The sequence below is a fragment of the Monodon monoceros genome, unplaced genomic scaffold (assembly GCF_005190385.1).
Source record: "Monodon monoceros isolate NGI ecotype Baffin Bay Population unplaced genomic scaffold, NGI_Narwhal_1 Super_Scaffold_18, whole genome shotgun sequence".
Classification (NCBI taxonomy): domain Eukaryota; kingdom Metazoa; phylum Chordata; class Mammalia; order Artiodactyla; family Monodontidae; genus Monodon; species Monodon monoceros.
In genome coordinates, this window is record NW_021703774.1 from 143680995 (window position 1) to 143699117 (window position 18123).

General features: G+C 39.4%; 1 protein-coding gene and 1 pseudogene across 3 annotated transcripts in view; both read left to right on the forward strand.

The window, feature by feature from the left end:
* TESK2 (testis associated actin remodelling kinase 2) overlaps positions 1–18123 on the forward strand; it is a 131022-nt gene that overhangs the window by 56621 nt on the left and 56278 nt on the right. For all 3 annotated transcript variants that reach the window (XM_029227992.1, XM_029227995.1, XM_029227993.1), the window contains exon 3: positions 5705–5826. In XM_029227992.1, the coding sequence (XP_029083825.1) occupies positions 5705–5826 (122 nt within the window). The remainder of the gene's footprint in view (positions 1–5704; positions 5827–18123) is intronic.
* Positions 9057–10066, forward strand: LOC114898480 (annotated as a pseudogene).

The following is an 18123-nucleotide window of genomic DNA, read 5'->3' on the forward strand; positions in this document are numbered from 1 at the left end:
AGCAAATTGCAGACATCGTGACACTTAAATACTTTAGTATGTATCTTCCAGGAATATATTCTCCTACAAAGCCATAGTATCACTATTTATACCTTAGACAATTAACCTTAATTCAGTAAAATAATTTAATATACAGTCCCTATTTAAAATTTCCCTGGGAATTCCCTGGTGGTCCAGTGGTTAGGACTCAGCACTTTTACTGTCGGGGCCTGGGTTCAATCCCTGGCTGGGAAGCTAAGATCCCACAAGCCTCAGGGCACAGCAAAAAAATTTTAAAAATAAATAATTCCATTAAAAATTTTTTTTCCTGTTTGCCTCCAAAAAGTCTTTTACAGCTTTTTTGGACCCAGAATCCAATCAAGGTTTCATGCATTTCATTTCAGTTGTTATGACTATTAATCTCTTTTAATGTGGAATATTCCTCCACACTTTGTCTGAAGAGTACCATCCAGTTGTATTTTAGATATTCTGAATATGTCTAATTTTTTTCTTATAATTAGATTTGAGTTAAACATTTTGGCAAGTATAATACATTGTATCAGAAGGTTGATAATGTTGCATGTCTTACTTTCGATAATGTTGCATGTCTTACTTTCGGTAATGCTAAATAAGATCCCTTGGTTAAGTGCTAGCCGCCAGACCGCTCCATTGTAAAGGTACCTTTTCCCCTTTGTAATAAATAAACAATCTCAGGGGCATATACAGATTTGAATATTGCTATTTTTACTTAAAATTACAAGTGTACATTTTCTATATCATCTCAAACTCACCTGATATGCTAAATTCTTATGAACATATAGTTTCTTATTTTTATTAAAAACAACACCTATTTATTTGAATGTTTACTATGTGCCAAGCACTGTGTTAAGTATGTTATACACATTATTTTGTTTATCTAACATAACAACATCATTTTATCCTCCATGTGAGATAGAGACTATTATTCTCTTCATTTTACAACAGAAGACTTCAATGAGAAGTCACTCTAATCATTTAAGCGTTAAAACTTGGATTCGGTCTGCTCATCTCCAAAGCTCGAGTACTTCACCACTCTCCTATGCTCTTCTTTAGAAAGTGGATTTGAAGACCCTGTGGTAGCATCAGATGAGTTTAAAAGTCAAGGAGAGGTAGTAATTTCCTTACCTTGGTGATCCTCTCCCTTACCCTTCGCTCCTCACATCTCCTCTTCTCTTTTCTCTCCATCTCTTCTTTCTTTTCTTCCTTACCTTCCTTCTTTTTTTTTTACCTTCCTTCTTTTATTTATAATTGTGATAAAGTATATATAACATAAAATTTACCATCCTAACCTTTTTTTTTTTTTTTCCGTACGTGGGCCTCTCACTGTTGTGGCCTGTCCCATTGCGGAGCACAGGCTCCGGACGGGCAGGCTCAGCAGCCATGGCTCATGGGCCCAGCCGCTCCGCGGCATGTGGGATCTTCCCGGACCGGGGCACAAACCTGTGTCCCCTGCATCGGCAGGCGGACTCTCAACCACTGCGCCACCAGGGAAGCCCCATCTTAACCATTTTTAAGTGTATAGTTCAGTTCACGTTTTTGTGCTACACTCTCCAGAACTCTTTTCATCTTGCAAAGCTGAAATTCTGTACCAATTAAACAGCTCCAAATTCCTCCCCTCCCTGCAACCCTTAGCAACCACCATTCTACATTATTATTTTTTTTTCATTCTACATTATTTCTGTATGAGTTTGAGTACCCTAGGAACCTCATATAAGTGGAATCATACAGTGTTTGTCATTTTGTGACTAACTTACTTCACGTAGCATAATATCTTCAAGGTTCATCCGTGTTGCAGCATGTGTCAGAATTTCCTTTCTTTTTAAGGCTGAATAATATTCCATTATGGTATATACCACATTTTGTTTATCTGTTCATCTGTCGATGGATGGATTGCTTTTGCCTTTTGGCTATTGTAAATAATGCTGCTATGAACTTGGGTTTACAAATATTTTTTCAAGACCCTGTTTTCAATTATTTTGGGTATATACCCAGAAGTAGAATTGCTGGATCATATGGCAATTCTATATATTAAAAAAAAAAAATTAAAGATATTTAAAGATATCAATCTCTTGGGAATCCTCTTAGTAGTAGTAACAATGATCTATGTGTAGAGGACAAACTTAGGCAGAAATAGGCCTTCCCTTTAATCTGAAAATCTAAGTAGATTTGAGGGCTAATTAATTTTCATGGTTTTGACAACTTGGAATGAAGATCCTCCTGCATTTAGGCAGGTTCCCTATATTCTGTGAACCTCTAAATTTGATGGTACTTTTTTCTTTATCACCTGTAGTCTGTTCTGTACTTTAAAAAATCTATCCAAATCTGTTAATTCTTGGAGGTGTCACTGAAGTCCCATGAAGTTTTTCCCTAAGTGCATCAACATTCATATAAATACCTCTCATGCTGTATTTGATTCTTTATTCTCTTTCTTATCTGACTAGTCATATAGCTTATTGTTTGTCCCTTTCTAGATGGTAAACTCCAGAAAATTTAAGCCAAATCTTATACTACTTTTCTGTTTGCATCCTCCCCCCAAATCTCTGCCACCAAAAAAAGAAAAACAAAGAAAAGCACCACCCCACAAAGAAATTACCTGGGTAAATAAATGATTCACTGTCCTTAGAAAGTACATTAGAAGTATCATTTAACTAGCTGTTGTTGCTGTTGTTTTCACTGTGACCTTATGATGTGCCAGGCCTTCTGCAAGACAAAGACAAATACAACATAGATTCTGGTCTCAAGATGCTTTATAGCCTAGCAAGGAGGTATTTATGTACAGAACTATGTGATGAGTGGTATACTGGTGTGTTCCGAATGTTGTTCTGAGGCAGTATAAAGAGGGATACCACAGATAGTTCCTAGAGAGAGTCAAGGAAGACTTCAGAGAGGAAGGGGATATTTGAGTGTGGCCTTCAAAGATAGGTAGAATTTGAGGGGCTAAGAAGAAAGAAGAAAAATATTTTATGCAAATGAAAGACAACTACAATGTTATGGACATGTTCATCACTTGTTTAAGGTTTTTTTTTAAATACATTTATTTATTTATTTATTTATTTTTGGCTGTGTTGGGTCTTCGTTTCTGTGTGAGGGCTTTCTCTAGTTGCGGCGAGCGGGGTCCACTCACTCTTCATTGCGGTGCGCGGGCCTCTCACTGTCGCGGCCTCGCTTGTTGCGGAGCACAGGCTCCAGACGCGCAAGCTCAGTAGTTGTGGCTCACGAACCTAGTGGCTCCGCGGCATGTGGGATCTTCCCAGATCAGAGCTCGAACCTGTGTCTCCTGCATTGGCAGGCAGATTCTCAACCACTGCGCCACCAGGGAAGCCCGGAAGTAAGGTTTTTTATGATTAGTTTGAAACAGATTTTTATCCCTAAATTTCACACATTATTTTAATATTAAACTTTCTTTTATTTATATATATATTTATTTATTTGGTTGCACCGGGTCTTAGTTGCGTCAGGTGGGCTCCTTAGTTAAGGCTCCAGGGCTCCTTAGTTGCAGCTCACAGGCTCCTTAATTGCAGCACATGGGATCCTTAGTTGTGGCAGGCGAACTCTTAGTTGCAGCATGCATTTGGGATCTAGTTCCCTGACTAGGGATCGAACCCAGGGCCCCTGCATTGGGAGCGTGGAGTCTTATCCACTGTGCCACCAGGGAAGTCCCAATATTAAACTTTCTTAAAAGCAGACTTTTTAAAAAAAAACCTCAGTGATAGTTTTCAGATGATGAAAAAAAAAAAAGAGGAGTGAGTTTCAGAATGGAGAGCCCTTATTACAACACAGATGTTTTCTGTAAATAGAGTTGGAAAAATACTGTCAGTGTGTTCTTTGTATATAAATGTCTCTTTTAACTTATCCATGCAGGATCTGAAAAGGAAAGCCACTTCTCTTTCATCAATCACGAGGTACATGACAACAGAATCATTGATGCACTAGGAAGAGAGTTGGGTTCCAAATCTCACTAAGTGATCTAGAAGAGGGGAGAGACAGCCAGTGTTCTGCCTCAGTTCTTCTGTTCAGGGTTCCTGTGGCTCTGAGTGTTTTGCTTCTTCCTTCCCCTTCTTATGTCTGGCTACTCTGAAGCATTGTTTCTTTGAATTTTAAGATAAGCTGTGATGTCTGTTCTATATTAACACTAAACTTCTGGGGCTATTGTCATGTCAAAGAATTTCTGGAGATTGAAGAATTAAGTAGATTGTCATGATTTCTACTGGAATTTCCACTTGGTCAACTGGAAATAATATACTGAAACAGTACTCTGAAAGTCCATACGATGATGACATTTTTGCATAGCAAGTCCCTGTTGTGCATGATCTGGAGTGAATTTTTTTTTAATCATTCTTTTTTTTTTAAATTTATTTTATTTTTGGCTGAGTTGGGTCTTCGTTGTTGCGCACAGGCTTTCTCTAGATGCGGCAAGCGGGGGCTACTTTTTGTTGCCGTGTGCAGGCTTCTCATTGTGGTGGCTTCTCTTGTTGTGGAGCACGGGCTCTAGGCACGTGGGCTTCAGTAGTTGTGGCACGTGGGCTCAGTAGTTGTGGCTTGCGGGCTGTAGAGCGCAGGCTCAGTAGTTGTGGCGCACGGGCTTAGTTGCTCTGCGGCATGTGGGATCTTCCTGGACCAGGGCTCGAACCCGTGTCCCCTGCATTGGCAGGTGGATTCTTAATCACTGCTCCACCAGGGAAACCCTGAAATGAATTTTTTTTAAACAGAAAGTAATGAGGTCCTTGGTACTTAATAACTTTTCTACTGCCTCATTCATAATTCAGTAGGAAACACATGTCTAAGTGAATAATTGAGCTTTTTTTGGGTAAGGCAAAATATTTTCTCTGATAGTCTCATTTTGCTACTACTGACACCACATTTAGAGGCTGAAAACATAGTTAATTTTCTTGCAAGTATTGTGTTTCTTTTTAAACCTGTTGAGTGTGCATTGAAATTATAAAATAATATTTTTATATGTAAAATAGATTGAATCTACAGAGAATGAATGTTTTAGAAGTAGACTTTGCTCTGTGCATATGGGTAATAGTGTGAGTGGTGTGGCTCATGTTTTTATATCTGACTTGAGTGTGTGTAAATAATTATAAGGTACTTTGTGTTGGGTTACTACAGTATTAGCTCCAAAGGATTCACTGCCTTCTTTCTATATTTAACATGCAATACGTTTTTTTCTTATAGATATACATTTTATGGTGCTTGGGGGAGATTTTGAGGATGTGGGTTTAGTGTCCTATAAAGACAGTTTTATAGTTCATTATATGTTATATAAGGCTTATGCATGAATCTTTTCTGTGCACAATTAAAATTCCACAAAAGAGACTTTTTCCTTTCAGTTTGCTAAGACTCAGCAATGTTGGCCTTAAGAAACCAGCCTAATAAATTTTCCCCATTTTTTCCTAAGGTTTTTTTATTTTTTATTTTAAAGACATGATTTCTTGAGGTATTATTAACAATGTGTTTCTAGCCAGTTTAATGTGAAACAGTTTTGGTCTTCGATGGAATAAATCTTTGTTAATGGAAGTGAGACCCTAATGTAATCAGAGTTTATAGAAAAACATCCCTTACCATGTCTATTTTATCTAAATTGGCAGTAAAACATCTTGGCATGTTCTACACGTGGAGGCTTTGACCTCATTATATAGCTGCCGCCCTTGAGCCTCTTTTTTTGTCCCATTTTATTTTCTAGGTGCGCCACCGAGCTTCTGGCCAGGTGATGGCTCTTAAGATGAACACGTTGAGCAGTAACCGTGCAAACATGCTGAAAGAAGTGCAGCTCATGAATAGACTCTCCCATCCCAACATCCTTAGGTAATGGCTTTTCCTTCCTTCTGGGGATCAGTGAGAAAGCTGAAACATTATTGGAGACTTGTTAGAATAGTATTAAAAGCTGAAAAGAGGGATTCAAGATTTCATGCTAAATCTGTCTTGCTGGGATTTAGCTGTGCTCTAGGTCTTTTTCTAGCTACTGAGACTTAATTTTCTGGTAATTAACTGCATTTAATAGGGCAACTTGGGACTTCCCTGGTGGTCCAGTGGCTAAGACTCCCCACTCCTAATGCAGGGCACCTGGGTTTGATCCCTGGTCAGGGAACTAGATCCCACATGCCGCAACTAACAGTTCGCATGTCACAGCTAAAAATCCCGCATGCCGCAACTAAAAGATACCGCGTGCCGCAACTAAGACCCAGCGCAGCCAGATAAACAAACAAATAAATAAATAAAATATTAAAAAAAAATAAAGCAACTTCCTTATGTCTCTCAAATTGCTTTACTCTTAGTAGCAGCTCATTAGAACTGTTGTTACCTATTGCTGAGTTGGTAATTTATTCAAGAGAGATGATTTTAGTGGTTATTTAATTTTCTTAAATTGGTTTAGGAGGAATCATAATTAAATCAGTGAAAATAAAAATAAAATTATGCCCCCAGGCTATCTACTCTTAACTGTTAGCACTCACTTGAGGAGACATAGTTTACCTTTTTAAAGGAGAATTATTTGTATGTATAATAAGGTTATATAATCATTACTTTCTAGTAATTAGTACAGTCAGCTCTCCATATCGGCAGGTTCTGCATCCACAGATTCAACCAATCACAGCCTGAAAATATTTGGGAAAAAAATTCCAGAAAGTTCCAAAAAGCAATACTTGAATTTGCTGTGCCTAGCAACTGTTTACATAGCATTTACATTGTATTTACAACTATTTATATAACACTTACATTGTATTAGGTATTGTAAGTAATCTAGAGATGATTTAAAGTATATGGGAGTATATGCATGTGTGTAGTTATATGTGAATACTATGCCTTTTTATATAAGGAACTTGGGCATCTGTGGATTTTGGTATCCTCACAGGGTAGGGGGTGGGGTGGTCCTAGAACCAATGCCCTGCAGATACCAAGGGGTTACTGTATATGAATCTTTCTCACTCTATCTTGACTTTTTCTAAAAAATAAATTTATTTATTTATTTTTGGCTGCATTGGGTCTTCTTTGCCGTGCACGGGCTTTCTCTAGTTGTGGCAAGTGGGGGCTACTCTTTGTTGCGGTGCACGGGCTTCTCATGGCGGTGGCTTCTCTTGTTGCGGAGCACGGGCTCTAGGCATGCAGGCTCTAGAGCGCAGGCTCAGTAGTTGTGGCGCAAGGGCTTAGTTGCTCCGCGGCATGTGGGATCTTCCCAGACCCCGGCTCTAACCTGTGTCCCCTGCATTGGCAGGAGGATTCCTAACCATTGCGCCACCAGGTAAGTCCCTATCTTGACTTTTTTTTTTTTTGCGGTACGCGGGCCTCTCACTGTCGTGGCCTCTCCCGCCACGGAGCACAGGCTCCGGACGCTCAGGCTCAGCGGCCATGGCCCATGGGCCCAGCCGCTCCGCGGCATGTGGGATCCTCCCGGACCGGGGCACAAACCCGTGTCCCCTGCATCGGCAGGCGGACTCTCAACCACTGCGCCACCAGGGAAGCCCCCTGTCTTGACTTTTTAGTGAGGTGAGTATATTTCTAAATGAAACCAAATAAGAAAATTTAAGTCAATATATTATTAAAGTAGGGCATATGTGTAAGAGTTGGAAGAGTTAAAAGTGCAATTTACTTAGGGTTGTTTAAGGCTAATATTTATATTGGACTAAAGAGAAATCATATAACTTAAGTATGACTTACATGTGTGGTCAGTGGTAGAAAATTATGGAATTAGATTATACTGATTAATTGAAACTTTATACCTTTGTATAGAATTATTGGCTTCCTAGTCCACTACAAAAACGTTCAGCCAGTAATTTTATTTATTTATTTAAAAAATAAATTTATTTTATTTATTTTTGGCTGTGTTGGGTCCTCATTGCTGTGCGTGGGCCTTCTATAGTTGTGGTGAGCTGGGGCTACTCTTTGTTTCGGTGTGTAGGCTTCTCATTGCGGTGGCTTCTCTTGTTGCGGAGCATGGGCTCTAGGCACGTGGGCTTCAGTAGTTGTGGTGCACGGGCTCAGTAGTTGTGGTTTGCAGGCTCTATAGAGTGCAGGCTCAGTAGTTGTGGTGCACGGGCTTAGTTGCTCCGTGGCATGTGGGATCTTTCCGGAGCAGGGATCGAACCCGTGTCGCCTGCATTGGCAGGCAGATTCTTAACCACTGTGCCACTGGGGAAGTCCCAGTAATTTTATTATGACTTTTTTCCCTACCAACAAATCAGATTAACAATTTTTTGAGCATCTAGTATATGCCTGGTGATGTCAGACATCAAAAAGGTATACGTAAAATGGAATGTCTGCTAGCAAGGAATTTGCACTCTAATTGGAGATCTAGGACTTACATACATGAAAAGAGAACTAATAAAATCAGCCAGGACGCTACCACTTGGGTAAACTCTTAGTCATATAGAATTTCAAAGGAGTCGGAGATCATATTAGCTTGGCAGAGTCAGCAAAGCTTTCTTGGAGGAGGTTGACTCAACCTGGAACTTGAATTTTTTTTGAAGATTTATTATTTTATTTTATTTTTGGCTGCATCAGGTCTTAGTTGCAGCACGTGGGATCTTCCTTGCAGCTCATGGGCTTCTCTCTAGTTGTGGTGCACAGGCTCCAGGACGCGTGGGCTCTGTAGTTGTGGTGCGCGGGTTCCAGAGCACGTGGGTTCTGTAGTTTGCGGCACGCAGGCTCTCTAGTTGAGGCACGCGAGCACAGTAGTTGTGGCGCACGGGCTTAGTTGCCCCGTGGCATGTGGTATCTTAGTTCCCTGACCAGGGATCGAACCCTCATCCCCTGCATTGTAAGGCGGATTCTTTTTTGTTGTTTATTTTAAAGACTAAGATTTAGTTTCAGTTTAAGGAGAACACTTATTTTATTTTTTTGGCTGCATAGGGTCTTCGTTGCTGCACGCGGGCTTTCTCTAGTTGCAGCGAGCAGGGGCTACTCTTTGTTGTGGTGTGCCGGATTCTCATTGTGGTGGCTTATCTTGCTGCAGAGCACAGGCTGTTGGCGCACGGGCTTCAGTAGTTGTGGCACACGGGCTCTAGAGCGCAGGCTCAGTAGTTGTGGTGCATGGGCTTAGTTGCTCCGCGGCATGTGGGATCTTCCCAGACCAGGGCTCGAACCTGTGTCCCCTGCATTGGCAGGCAGATTCTTAACCACTGCATGCCCAGGAAAGTCCCAAGGCGGATTCTTTACCACTGGACCACCAGGGAAGTCCCTGGAACTTGAATTTTAATAGGATTTTAGAAGATAGGTAAGGAACTCAGGAGCAAAATAATAATAATAAATAAAGCACAGAGGCAAAAGCGCAAAGCTTTTTGAGGAGTCAGTGAATTAAAAACTCATTTGGTTATGGAGGGTGCGGGCGAGGAGAAAAATAATGTTCCTGCTGTGCCAGAAGCCCTTAAGAAAAAGTAAAGGAATTTTGCAGAGCTGAAGACCAAGTGCCTGGGGAAAAAGTTTGCCCAAAAGATGCTTCAAAAGGCAAGGATGAAGCTTGTCTATGAAGAAGCTAAGCGCTATCACTAAGAGTATAGGCAGATGTACAGAACTGAGATTCTAATGGCTAGGATGGTAAGAAAAGCTGGCAACTTCTATGTACCTGTGGAACCCAAATTGGCATCTGTCATCAGGATCAGAGGTATCAGTGGTGTGAGCCCAAAGGTCTGAAAGATGTTACAGCTCCTTACCTTTGCCAAGTCTTCAATGGCACCTTTGTTAAGATCAACAAAGCTCCATTTAACATGCTGAGGACTGTGGAACCATATATTTAGTGGGGGTAACTGAACCTGAACTCAATAAATGAATTCAGGTGTGGTTATGGCAAAATCAACAAGAAGCAAATTGCCCTGACAGATAATACACTGATTGCCTGATCTCTTGGTAAATATGGCATTATCTACATGGAGGATCCTATTTATGAGACCTATACCATTGGAAAATGCTTCAAAGAAGCAAACAACTTCCTGTGACCCTTCAAATTATCTTCTCCGTGAGGTGGAATGAAGAAAATGACCACCCATTTTGTAGAAGGTGGAGTTGCTGGCAACAGGGAGGACCAGATTAACAGCTTGTTAGGAGGATGAACTAAGATACCTATGATGATTATTTTTGTGATCTGGTCAGTTAATTAACAATGACTGCTTTCAGATTGAAAAAAAATTTTTTTTGGACTAATAATAACAATGAGAAAACCACCATTTCTTGAAGTCTTTGTCGTATGCTGCATGCTTTACCTATTAAAAGATTTAATCTTCACAACGATTCTCCATTGAAGAAACTGAGGCCAAGAGATTATGTGTTGGCTGAGGTCTGTGACTCTGAGGTCTGGGCTCTTTCTACCATGCTTCTAGAAGAACTCTTTCTATCATGCCTCTCCTAGAGGATTTGATGGGATAGTACTGGTAGATAAACGTGGAAAGGTAGAATTGGGCCAGACTATTCAGAAATGTTTTGCATAAAGCCAAGAATATTTTATTTTATGCTTTGTGTATTGGATTCTGAGCAGGGACTAGATGACAGAGGGTAACTGGTGGCAAATGTGGAATGGTATAGTGTTGGGGAGACTGGTAACCAAGAGATCAGTTAGGGGGCATCTACAATGTTTGAGAGTGAGATGGTTGAGTCCTGATTTGATGTTCTGCTTAGGAATTTTTTTAAAAAATAAATTTATTTATTTACTTTTGGCTGCGTTGGGTCTTCGTTTCTGCGCACAGGCTTTCTCTAGTTGTGGCGAGCAGGGGCTACTCTTCGTTGCAGTGCATAGGCTTCTCATTTTGGTGGCTTCTCTTGTTGTGGAGCACGGGCTCTAGGCATGTGGGCTTCCGTAGTTGTGGCACATAGGCTCAGTAGTTGTGGCTTGCGGGTTCTAGAGCATAGGCTCAGTAGTTGTGGTGCATGGGCTTAGTTGCTCTGCGGCATGTGGGATCTTCCTGGACCACGGTTCAAACCCGTGTCCCCTGCCAATCTTTTTTATTCACCACTTCTTTTTTTTATTCTCTTCACTATGAACTTGACTGGTGATTGCATGGGAAGATTGACTTTAAACAAATTTTATTCCATGACAGCAAAACTTTAAAATATAGTTGTTATAGGGACTTCCCTTGTGATCCAGTGGTTAAGACTTCGCCTTCCAGTGCAGGGGGTGCAGGTTCGATCCCTGGTCGGGGAGGTAAGATCCCACATGCCTCGTGGCCAAAAAACCAAAATATGAAACAGAAGCAATATTTAACAAATTCAATAAAGACTTTAAAAATGGTCCACATCAAAAAAATCTAAAAAAAAATAAAAATATAATTGTTTTAAAAATGGTCCACATCAAAAAAATCTAAAAAAAAATAAAAATATAATTGTTATATAAGAAGTAGAATAGTATAATGATTAAAAACAGAGGCTCTAGATTCTAGATTAAGCTGCCTGGATTCAAATTGTGGATCTTGGGAAAGTTACTTAACCTCTGAGATCCTTAGTTTTCCCATCTATAATGAGGTAAATTACAGTAAATCCCTCATAGAGTTGTTACTGAGGATTAATTTAGTCCATATAAAGCACCTGGCTTGTATTAAGTGCCCAGTAAATGTTAGCTATTATTATTAGTTTCTTTTCCTCTGGCTAGTTTTTTAAATGTCTCATTGCATCCCGTCTGTTTTTTATCATTCATTCACTCACCAAGCATTTGTTGAGGGTCTGCTGCTGTTTTTTGTCTTTTTAAAAAAAATTTATTCATTTATTTATTTTGGCTGCCCTGGATCTTAGTTGCGGCACTCAGGATCTTCATTGCGGCATACGGGGTCTGTTTTTTTTTTTTTTTTTTTTTCCAGCATGCATGAGGGATCTAGTTCCCTGACCAGGGATCGAACCCGGGCCCGCTGCATTGGGAGTGCAGAGTCTTACCCGTGGACCACCAGGGAGGTCCCTGCAGCTGTTTTTAATACATTCAAGGGTTTTCTGCTAGAGTAATGCTGTTGAATAGAATAGAACTTTCTGAAATGATGGAAATGTTCTTTATCTGTGCTGTCCAATAGCCACATGTGGCTAATGAGCATTGAAATGTGGCTAGTACAAACAACGAACTAAATTTAAATTACCCCATGAAGCTTAGTGGCTACTATATTGGACATCTTGGCCTACAATCCATGTACATCTTTGCTCTTGTTTCACTAAATATATATGTATTTCAGCCTAGAAACGTGGTGGTGTGATGAATACCATTCCTATTCTGATGTCACCTTGATCTACTTTCTTAGCCTATCTCTTTTGCTCAGGAATGACACACCGTTCCCTTTTATATAAAAAATCATATTCTTTGCTGTCAGCTAAGTTTTCTAATATGTAAAAGGTAGTGTTAATTCTATCTTGATCTTTACAGTAAACCAACAAATGAGATAATGTACATAAAGCCTATGGATCTGTTATAATCCACAGTAAGCATGAAAATTATTATGATTATTGTTAACCATGGTGGGTTTGCACTCTGATGGTGACTTTTTTGTTCTGCATAAGCCATCTGTCTCAAATATAGTGCAGTTAAAAGCATGGACATGGATTACCTTTTTAAAGAAGTTCTAGTTGTTTATATCTTTCATGTTTTTGTGTCTTTACTTTCAATGTATATTTTGAATACAACAAAAGGAAATTATCCTACTAGGGGCCTAGAGCAAGCAGAGTCCTCTTGGCTTTTGTTACCCAGAGGAGTACTATAGCAGTAGAAGCATTTTTTATACTTCCCTAGGATGCCTTAAGTATCAAACTATGCATAAATATGTTCCAGTCTCAAAATTCTTAGAATTTTTATTTCCTAAATGCTTTTCAAGTTGTCTTAGAAATTTATTGTTAATACTTTATATTTTTTATAATTCAATTTTTTTGTTACTGTTTGTTAGTATGGCTCTTAGTCTATTTTCAAGCTGTTAGTATAGGTTAGTTAGTTTTTATAGGTGCAAAAGCTGAGGCAGAAGTATGAACCAAAGTTTTCCCTCATATTGAGATTATGAGATTTAAATTGGGACGAATCCATCTCTTGGAACCCTAGGATTTTCACAGATATGCCTCCTCAGGGGCTTGACCCCAGGAGGGAGGTTGCTGAGCAGCTGAGGCTTTCGGTTTCCATTTTTGCTTCATCCAGCCAGAGTAACTTCACTTTGTATCTGTTTTATATTGAACTTTCATATAAGAATTTTGAAGAAAAGGTCTCCACTTAAAACAAAGAAAACGTTGAAAATTGCTGCATTAGTGATTTTGAAGGCCTACTTGGGAAAAAAGGGTATCTGTATGACCTGCCAGATGGTGGGCATCGAATCCTCTGGGCATGGCTTGGTCCTCTGCTGGCACAGCTATTTTGTGCCCAGCAGGAGTGAGTGAGCTGAATTTTTGCAGTTTTATTTCTCTCTTTTTCTTGACCCCAACCTCCCTACTTCCTCTTTTCCTTTTATCTTTCTCCCTTCTAAGATTTCTAGTTGGAAGGAAAGGAGTGGGCCTGATGAGTCATAGAGGCAAGTAGGTGTGTATATTTTGTTTGTGTGTATGTATTTTTTTTAATACATGGATACAGTTAAGATTGGTTGTTTTATCATCAGTTGCTCTAATTTATCAGTTTAAAAAAAAGAACAATGAAGCGCTTTGTTGAGTGCAGGGACTGATAGTTTGGGCCTCTTGTGAATAAGGTTGTTTATGCCAGGAAGTCTTACGCTCAAGATCTGTAACCCAATACCATGCCTTGCTCACTTCCACTCCCCAATGGCCTTTTTGAGGACCTGTACCAAGATTTGTTCTCATACCTCTTTGTTATTCTTCATGCCATGAGAAATTTAATATTTCTTTTAGACTCCTTGTTCACATTCTCATGCTTACTTTTCTTTAGGCCACATTCTGAATTTATTTTCCTATCTACCAATTTTTTTCAGAATTGTTTTAGCTCCCCTTCAGAATCCATTTGCAACAATATGATTGCCATTTTGTTAAAATGAAGAATATGCTTTCAAATAACCAAATATTTGTTTGGAGCTACTCAGTCCAGCCCTGTGCTAGGTAATATCATGGTGAATAGAAGAGAAGTAGAGGGCTGTCTCCCAGACAGTCTCCTGAGGAAGCAAACTGTACATCTAGGAAACAGATTAATATCCGCTAATGCTATGAGGATACGGCAGGGTATTTTCCCAATCTCAGTTATTAAGAGAGCACTCTTTCCAGTTACCCATTATGAAAATCCCAAAGTCATCTTTGGTTATTTCTTTTATTCCTTGCTTCTAATCAGAAGCTAAGCTCTTGATTCTAAATCTTCAAAGACTTTTGCATCTGTTCCTTCCTTTATGCATCTGTCAATTCAGTCCTCTTCACTTTTGCCTGGAGTGAGTTATTTTTCCTATCTTTTTGCCCACCTTTCACTCTTCCTGATACATAGCTCTAATTGTATAGCTTATTTCTTAAAAACCTTTTGTGGCTCCCCTATATTTCAGAATTGAGTCAAAAATTCTTTAGGCTGACAGCTAATGTCTGACCTGTTTTTCCAGCCTTATCTTCAACTACTCCTCTTATGCATTTAACACCACTCCATGATTTCCTAATTGTGTTCTCTTGGACAAGTTATTTGACCTCTGGGCTTTGGTTTCTCCTTTTGTTAAAAGAGGAGAATGGACCAGGTTAGAAATCACATTGAGTTAATGTTGAATAATTTTTATTTTATTTTATGTTAAAATATTTATTTATTCATTTGGATGCGCTGGGTCTTAGTTATGGCACGTGGGATCTTTGTTGCTGCATGTGGACTCTTAGTTGCGGCATGCAGTCTCAGTTGCAGCATGCATGTGGGATCTAGTTCTCTGACCAGGGATTGAACCCGGGCCCCCTGCATTGGAAGCACAGAGTCTTAACCACTGGACCACCAGAGAAGTCCTTGAATAATTTTTAAATGATCAGGTTTGAAAAATATATTATCTCAGAGTATATGTGTGTGTGTGTGTGTGTGTGTGTGTGTGTGTGTGCGCGCATGTCTGTGTGTGTGCTGTTCAGAATAAATGGGAAGCATTTAAAAATGATGGATTGGGACTTCCCTGGTGGTCCAGTGGTTAAGACTCTGTGCTTCCAATGCAGGGGGCCCGGGTTCAATCCCTGGTCAGAGAACTAGATCCCACATGCCGCAACTAAAAGATTCCACATGTTGCAACTAAAAGATCCCATGTGTTGCAACGAAGATCCCATATGCCTTAACTAAGACCCGGCTCAGCCAAATAAATAAATTTTTAAAAAGTATTTTAAATAGGGCTTCCCTGGTGGCGCAGTGGTTGAGAGTCTGCCTGCCGATGCAGGGGACATGGGTTCGTGCCCCGGTCTGGGAAGATACCACATACCGTGGAGCGGCTGGGCCAGTGAGCCATGGCCGCTGAGCCTGCGCGTCCAGAGCCTGTGCTCCGCAACGGGAGAGGCCACAACAGTGAGAGGCCCGCATACCGAAAAAAAAAAAAAAAAAAAAAAAAAGGGTATTTTAAATAAATAAATAAATAAAAATGATGGATTAAAGTGCATCATTTTGATTTTATCATTGTAATCCTAGTGAGTAACTAGGTGAAAGAGTGTCGATATAGCCCTCAAAGCAAATTTTATAATACTAGCATATTGGTAAGGGGGGGTCTTAATATTGTTTTCTCTTCTCTGTACTAAAGTAGAAAGTCTAATGACTTAGGAATTGAGTCTAAGTTCTAATTTCATATAACCAGAAAGTTTCTGTAAATTAAAATGTGGAATAAGCTTCAGTACTGTTTATGTCATCACCTGTGGAGAGTGAAGTAGTACAACCCCAGAAAGAAGGTAATTTTAAAAAAATTTATTGAGATATAATTGACATATAATGGAAGATGATTTTTAATATAAACAATGGCTACCGTTTATTGAGTATGTATTATGGACCCCCGTTGATCGTTTTCCTACCCCGCCCCCATATTTTACTTTCTAGACCTCTCCCATCTCAGCAAATGGAATTGCCATTCATCTATTATTTAGGCCAAAAACCTAGGTGTCATCCTTAATATCTTTCCTTTACACCCTACCTCAAACCTTCAGGTAGTTTAGCATTATCTTTAAAATATGCCCTGTCTGCCTACTACTTACTACCTCCACAAGCCAGCATCCTAGTTCAGTTCCCCTCTTGCCCCATGGTAGCCAGATTGAACTTTAAAAAGGTAAATCAGATCATACCACCCCCCACTGCTGAATTTCCTTCTGTGACTTTTTGTCACCCTTCAAATGAAATCTAAACTCTGGGCTTTGATGTACAAGGCCTTAATTTGTCCTGCCTGCCTCTCTGACCTTATTTCTGATCACTCTTCCTGTAGCTTACACCATCCTAACCACCACCCTTACTGACCTTTTTGTTTCTCAAATACACCAACCTCTTTCCTACTTCAGAGTCTTTGTACTTTCTTTTCCCATTTCCTATAGTAATGTCTTTATCCCAGAATTATTTGGCATGCTTCTTCTGAGATATCCCCTCCTCATAGAGACTTTTGTTGACTAGCCTGTCTAAAATAGCCATCCAATATCACTATTTATCCCCTCATTCTGCTTTGTCTTTATAGTTCTTATCATCTTTGAAAATATCTTATTTATTCATTTGTTTACTTATTGTTTATAGCCTCCAGGGTAGGGTGAGCTCCCTGAGGGTAGAACTTTATAATGTTCACCACTGTATTGGGTTAGCTAAAAAGTTTGTTTGGGTTTTTCCGTAACATCCTATGGAAAACCCGAATGAACTTTTTAGCCAACCCATTATTTCCAGTGCCTATAAAATAGTATCTATAGAAGCAGGTACTCCATAGAAGCAAGCCAGTTTGCATCACAGAAACCTACAAAACTTAGAGTTCACCTCTGGATCTGAAGGTGGATGTCAGGCTTGGGCTGAAAATAGGAGGACTATTGAAAGTCTTTTCGGGGATAACTGGGCCTAAAAGTCACCATCCCCATTCTTTGCAACAATCAGTTAAGTCTCACCCACCCCGACAAGAGATGAATTTTTATTTTGGGGAAAAAATTGAACGAGAATGTTAGAATGCTTACCGACCTTCATACTAGGTAAGCATCTAAAATGACAGCAGATGGGAAAGGAACGTTATACTGAGAAGAGGGAGGTGAAGGGATTGTCTGCATACTGAATGGTGAGGCTCTTGAGACTTCTAGTCCTCTTCTATCACGTGGCTCTTAAGCAGGTAGGAATCACCTGCCTCCCACCCACACCCCCACCACCTGCCAGGAAATTGGTGGATTTGGAGAAATTGAAGAGCCCCAAGTAAAAGAAGAAAAGTTTAAAATGTAACTACCAAAAAACCTTCTAATTACTATCTTCTAAATATATATCCTTCCAGGAGAGGTTAGAGAAGGAGCTGCATCAATGAAACAAGAATGGTATACTGTAAAATAGGAATAATTAGAGAACCACAAAGATTCTCAAAGATTCTTGGAAAATTTAAAATATAATTATTTATTTATATATGGTTCTATATGATTATTTAGTTATGGTTTTATTTAAACCATTTGACTAGAAGGCCAAGGAGATAAAGTTGAGGAAATCATCCATTAATGGAGAAAAACCAAAGATGGAAAATAAGAGAGAAAAGATAAGAAAATTAAAGGATCAATCTAGGAAGTCTGTTTTTGACTAATACAAGAACATTTTCTACAACTGAAGAGCATGAACTTCCAAAGTGAAAGGTCCTACCAAGTGCCCAGCACAATGAATGATAAAAAAGACCCACCCCAGAGCATATGATTATGAAATTTTAGAATATGGGCAATAAAAATAAAATTCTAAGCACTTCTATGGGTGGGGGGGAATGAGATGCCATATAAAAGACTGAAAATTAAAATGGTATAAATTAAAATGGTATCAGACTTCTCAACACCAGCTCTGGAAGCTCTACCGATGGAACAATGCTTTCTGAGAGAAAATTATTTCCTACTTAGAATTCTATATCCAGTCAAACTACCAGTCAGGCATGAGAGTAAAGACATTTTCAGACATGCAACATTTTGAAAACTTTGCCCTTGCAAAAGCTTTTCTTTCTTTTTTTTTTTTTTTAAACATCTTTATTGGGGTATAATTGCTTTACAATGGTGTGTTAGTTTCTGCTTTATAACAAAGTGAATCAGTTATACATATAC